The 5618-nt window shown below is 57.5% G+C and overlaps 1 protein-coding gene across 3 annotated transcripts; it reads left to right on the forward strand.

Moving 5' to 3' along the window:
- The first annotated feature begins 209 nt into the window (after positions 1 to 209).
- Positions 210 to 2662, forward strand: GPR3 (G protein-coupled receptor 3). Of its 3 annotated transcripts, none has more exons than XM_060081375.1 (3): positions 210 to 315; positions 1112 to 1294; positions 1373 to 2662. In XM_060081375.1, the coding sequence occupies exon 3, from the start codon at positions 1378 to 1380 to the stop codon at positions 2368 to 2370; it is 993 nt and encodes a 330-aa protein (XP_059937358.1). In that variant the 5' UTR covers positions 210 to 315; positions 1112 to 1294; positions 1373 to 1377; the 3' UTR covers positions 2371 to 2662. The 3 variants fall into 3 exon arrangements, with proteins under 3 accessions (XP_059937358.1, XP_059937377.1, XP_059937367.1); XM_060081394.1 differs by having other exon boundaries at positions 1112 to 1224; XM_060081384.1 differs by lacking the exon at positions 1112 to 1294.
- The last annotated feature ends 2956 nt before the right edge of the window (positions 2663 to 5618 follow it).

Genomic DNA, 5618 nt, shown 5'->3' on the forward strand with positions numbered 1-5618 from the left:
CAAGGACAGCGCGCGCCGACTCAGGAGGGGGCGGGGCCACAGCCACAGCCACGGTCGCTTTTTATGAATGGGGGAGCGGGCGGCACGAGGCCTCATTACTATGCCGAGCGGCGCGCGCTGCGCCCCAGCGCGGCTCACCCATTGGCCAGGCGGGCCGCTGACGTCACCAAACCGGTGGCCGGGGGCGGGCCGGGGCGGGGTGACTCACGTCGCTTCTCCCGCGGCCGTGGGGGCTTCTCGGGGTCCGCATACACCCTGCGCAGCCTGGACCCGAGCGGAGCCTCCCCGGGGCCCGGCCGCGCCCGGTCCCGAGAGGTGAGTAGCGGGCCCCGCCGCGGGCACCAGGCGTCCGGGAGGGCACTCAGGATTCTGGGGCGCTGGGCAAGCGGTAAGGCTCGCAGCGGCTGACTGGGGTCGGAGGTCGAGACCAGGAACCCTGAGTCTGGGCTAGCATGAGGGGAGCCAGTGTCTGAGTGCTGAGAGCCGTCAGCTGGGTAGCCCGGCGCGTGGTGAGCCCTCCTGCAGAGACCCGAGGCCCTAAAGGGACTGATGGTCATCTGAGTTTGGGCCGGCAGGAGGCGTCTGGGGGCAAGGACCCAGGCGTCCGAGCAGGAGGAGGTGTCTGACTTAGGAATCCAGACCTCCGGGCAGGAGGCGGAGTCAGGCCCAAGATCCAGGTGTCCGGGCAGAGGGAGGGGTCTGACTCAGGGATCCACGCTTCCAGCAGGGGGTGTCTGTTCCAAAGACCCAGAGGTTCAGGCAGAAAGAGGGGTCTGGCTGGGGATAGAAGTCTAGGTGGGTGTGTGTTGGGGGAGGCTGAGTTCCCAGGTGTTGTTACCCCAGGAGTGCAGGGTGAGGGCTGTCGGGAGCTTCACGAGCATTCTCTGGGGGCGGAGTCTGGGTTTGGCAGTACTGAGAATCGTGAGGGGTCTGGTGAGCCTCAGAAGCTGAGCGTCATCCTCCCTGGTGGGGAGGGAGCAGAGCTGCTGTCAGTCTTAAGATGTTTTTCCCTCCCCCAGTCCTGGGCCTCTCCCAGCTTCTCCTGGATCCTATGGGCCTCCATCCACTTACGGTAGTCCTTCGTCTTGTCCTCCTCTGGTCACACATGTAGGAGAAAGAGACCTGCAGGACTCCGGGAGTTGGAAGGGAGAATGAAGAGACCCAAGACAGGGATCCCCAGGAAAAGAGACTCCTGCTAGCCTGGCAGCATAGGAGAGGTTAAAGGTACCCTGGAAGGAGCTTCAGGGCAGGAGTGGGGGCGAAAAGGCATTGGGACTCAGCCAGGTATCCTGAGGTGAGACTCCCACTGTTTCCAGACCCCTCCACTCAGCACCCAGCCCTGCCAGCTTCTCACAGGGCCTTTCTCCTACAGGTACCATGATGTGGGGTGCAGGCAGCCCCCTGGCCTGGCTCGCTGCTGGCCCAGGAAACATGAACATGAGCAGCGTGGGCTCAACAGAGGGACCCACAGGCCCAGCCACGCCACTGCCCTCACCTAGGGCCTGGGACGTAGTGCTGTGCATCTCAGGTACCCTTGTGTCCTGTGAGAACGTGCTGGTGGTGGCCATCATCGTGGGCACTCCCGCCTTCCGCGCCCCCATGTTCCTGCTGGTGGGCAGCCTGGCTGTGGCAGACCTGCTGGCAGGCCTGGGTCTGGTCATGCACTTTGCTGCTGTCTTCTGCATTGGCTCAGCAGAGATGAGCCTGGTGCTGGTTGGCATGCTGGCCATGGCCTTTACTGCCAGCATTGGCAGCCTACTGGCCATCACCGTTGATCGCTACCTTTCTCTGTACAATGCCCTCACCTACTACTCAGAGACGACAGTGACGCGGACCTATGCGATGCTGGCCCTAGTGTGGGGATGCGCACTGGGCCTGGGGCTGCTGCCTGTGCTGGCCTGGAACTGCCTGGATGCCCGGGCCACGTGTGGCGTGGTATATCCACTCTCCAAGAACCATCTGGTGGTCCTGGCCGTTGCTTTCTTCATGGTGTTTGGCATCATGCTGCAGCTCTATGCCCAGATCTGTCGCATCGTCTGCCGCCATGCCCAGCAGATTGCCCTCCAGCGGCACCTGCTTCCTGCCTCCCACTACGTGGCCACCCGAAAGGGCATTGCCACCTTGGCCGTGGTGCTTGGCGCCTTTGCCGCCTGCTGGCTGCCCTTCACCGTCTACTGCCTGTTGGGCGATGCCCACTCCCCTCCCCTCTACACCTATCTCACCCTGCTCCCTGCCACCTACAACTCCATGATCAACCCCATCATCTATGCCTTCCGCAACCAGGATGTGCAGAAGGTGCTGTGGGCTGTCTGCTGCTGCTGTTCCTCTTCCAAGATCCCCTTCCGATCCCGTTCCCCCAGTGATGTCTAGTCGCATCCTGGTGACCCTTCAGCCCTGATCACTACAGAATTCCAGAATGTTAGGTCCTCCAGGGCTTTGTTCCAACCCTCCAGCTCTGCACCCCAAGACCCAGCTGGTTCTGGAGTTCTAGGACTTTGGGTGTTTCACAGGATTCTGTTCAGATCCCTGCAGGGCCCAGCTGGCTCCATGGTTCTAGAATGTTCAGGTGGTCAGGGTTCCACTCAGAAATGTCCCACAGCCCAGCTGGCTTGGAGTTCCAGTATGCTGCTGGGTGTTTTACAGTGCCATTCCAAGTCCCTGATCTTCCCCCTCCCTTGACCTTGACCATGTCGCTTTACTTTTGAGTTTCTGAACTAAAGAGTCAGAGAGGTTAGTTACTCCGTTGATAGATAAGAGAAAGATTTATCTGTATATATGTGCACATACAAAGAGAGTATCTATTTATTATTTATTTATTTATGAATTTATTTATGGGTGTTAACGGGAAAAAAAGAGACCCACACCTTGAAATCCAGGCCATACCAGGGTACTCCCAGTCCCCAACACCCTCACTTCTGACCTCAGTTCCTAGACGGGGGAAAGGGAGAGAGAGAAACCACGTATTTTGTTATTATTTTTGCTTGTTTTTTATCAGAGAGATCATAGAAACCAGAGCTTTCTCCCAGGGCCCGCCACCCTCGGGTTTGCAGGGGGAACACACCAGCCTCTGGTTTTTTATTTTTTTAAGAAACCATCACCTGAGAAACCGAGAATTCCTCTGCGCTGGGGGCCGGCTGCCCTCTGGTGGCCATTTTGGGGAAACTGCAGCCCGGCCGGCAGCCGGGACCAGGCCAAGCAACCCCAGCTCCACTCCAGCCTGGTGTCCAGCGCCACAGCCAGAGCCTGGCGGCCAGGCTTCACCCTGCGGTGCCCTAGAGGAGGCAGGGTGCGAGCCAACACCAGACCCCTCTGCCAACTGGGGTATGGTCCCCAGTGCAATCCCTATTCCTGTCCCTGACCCAACCCTCAATAAAAAATGATTTTGTGATAAATTTGTCTGTGTGTGTGGAGGGGGTGGAGTGGGGCCTGATGGGGGACAGCCTGGAATGGGAGGATTATGCCAGGCCTGGGGGCCTGTGGGGTATATGAGGAGCTGGAGACTCAGGTGGAATGTGGCCGGCAGGTGATACCTCCCACCCCAGGATGCCAATCTGATGGGTCCCCCTGCTCAGACACAGGCACCGCCAGGCAAGAACCCCACCCCACCCTGGGGACTGGAACCCCTGTTGCTAGACCCTTTTGGGGTTGAAGATGCCTACATCCTGCCCACATGAGCTTTAGCTTGGGCTTTGGCATGAAGTATATACTCAAAGCATGTAGGTGTTCTTAACAACAGCCCTTTCCAGTGATGGGTGTTTGCTGTGTGCTAGGCACTGCGCTAAGTGTACTACACCCATTACCACATTTATGCCTAACAAGCATCCCATGGCACAGGTAATAATAACTTCTCCATTTTACGGATGAGGAAACAGGCCGAGGGAGATTCAGTGGCCAGCTCAAGGTCATACAGCTAGGAAATGATAGAGCCAGAATTCAAACCAGGAACACTTGTTTCCAGAACCTGTGCACTGTCTACTGGCCGATGCCCCCCCCCCCCCGCCATCTCCTTCCTTCCCAACCCTAGGGCTGGACTCAGGTTTGTGTTGGGGTTCATTCTCACAGCCAGCAGCCACATTTTGGGAGGTGGCCGGTGGGGGTCTGTCCATTCAGGAGCTGAAAGAGCTTTTTTGCTATGCAAAGGTGAGTGATGGTAAGTGTGTGCGTGTGCCCTTGTGTGCATTTGAGGATGTAAGTGTTCAGAACCCTGAATTTCGGTGTTTTGGAACCAGAAAGGACATGTTCAACAGGCAAGGGCAGGAGCAGGTTTGGGGTGTGGCTGAAGAGGAAGCTCTGACTACCCAAACCCTCCATCTTCCTGGGTGGGCAAAGTCTGGAGGTGGGGCCCTCAGAGCATCTCCACTGTACAGATGGGGAGACTGAGGCCCGAAGAACAGCCACTTGCTCAAACTCACACAGCTGTGCCAGGCTAGGACTCAGGTCTCTCTCCATTTCCCTGGCCAGAGATTTTTGCCTGGTGTTCAAGACCCCTCCCCAGTAGTAGCCACAGGAATCCAAGGGGAGTGGACACACCAACAGGTGCTGGGTCAGAACTGGTGGAGGGCGGCCCTGAGCCTAGGTACACATAGCTACAGTCCAGGCACAAAGTGGGGAGGGTCCACCAGATCTGGCTGAGGCTTATCTCTCTCCCCACCTTCCTGGAAGTTCCCTGGGAAAAGACCCCCATTCAGGAATCACCTGTTCTATGCCAAACATTGCACACAACATCACCATGGTCCACTGGGTGGTACTATTGCTCTCCCCACTTTACAGAAGAGAAAGTTGAGGCTCTGAGAGTAATGGGTTTTCATTTATTCACTTCTGTCCTTGTGGACAGCTTAAATTCTAGCCAGGGGAGACAGTAATAAAGAGATAAGCTAAAACATGGTAATGTCAGAGAGTGATGAGTCCTCAGAGAAAAACAGAGAAGGGGCACAGGGAGCGTGTGTAATCTCTAAATGAGGGGGCCCCCAGAAGGCCTTCCTGAAGGTGACGTTTGATTTGCCTAAAGTCACATAGTAAAAGAGTTGAGCTGAGATTTGAACCCAGGTCCATTTGACTCCAAATCTGTTTCTTTCCTAGGTGAGGGAATGGGTTTCAGGAGCAGCTCAGAAACAGCAAGCAAGGAAACCAGGGCAGGGAGCTCTGTCCCCAGGCTAGGGAAAATTTGGGGCTCTCCAGGCTACCCCTAGACCTTTGGGAGGGGCGGTGTAGGAACAGGCCTCCTTGCTGCCTCCGCCTCACTCCCAAGGAGTACCCACCAAGGACCAGAAGGAGAGGGGCCAGGTGCCTCTCCTGCCCTGGGTGGGCTTGGCCCTTTGCTTCCCCATCCTAGCTTCTGGCTCCAGGGCCCAGCAGGGCCAAATGCTGGCCAGCCTCATGTCTGCGAGGGCCTGTGATGGACCCTCATGCTGTGAGTCCTCCTCTGTCTGTCTGGGTGTGGCTGTGGGGTGGATCTGAGACATTTCTGGGAGCCTGTATCTGCGGTCTCTGCCTTGGGTCCTGGGCCCACCCTGAGGGTGTCTGAATCTGTCTCTGGGTTGGGGCCTCTGTGCGTGGTGGGGCTAGCTGGCTTCTCCCTGCTCCCGGGATTCTTCAGATACACCTCAGGTCTTCCCTGT

Source organism: Mesoplodon densirostris, chromosome 2 (genome assembly GCF_025265405.1).
Source record: "Mesoplodon densirostris isolate mMesDen1 chromosome 2, mMesDen1 primary haplotype, whole genome shotgun sequence".
Lineage (NCBI taxonomy): Eukaryota > Metazoa > Chordata > Mammalia > Artiodactyla > Ziphiidae > Mesoplodon > Mesoplodon densirostris.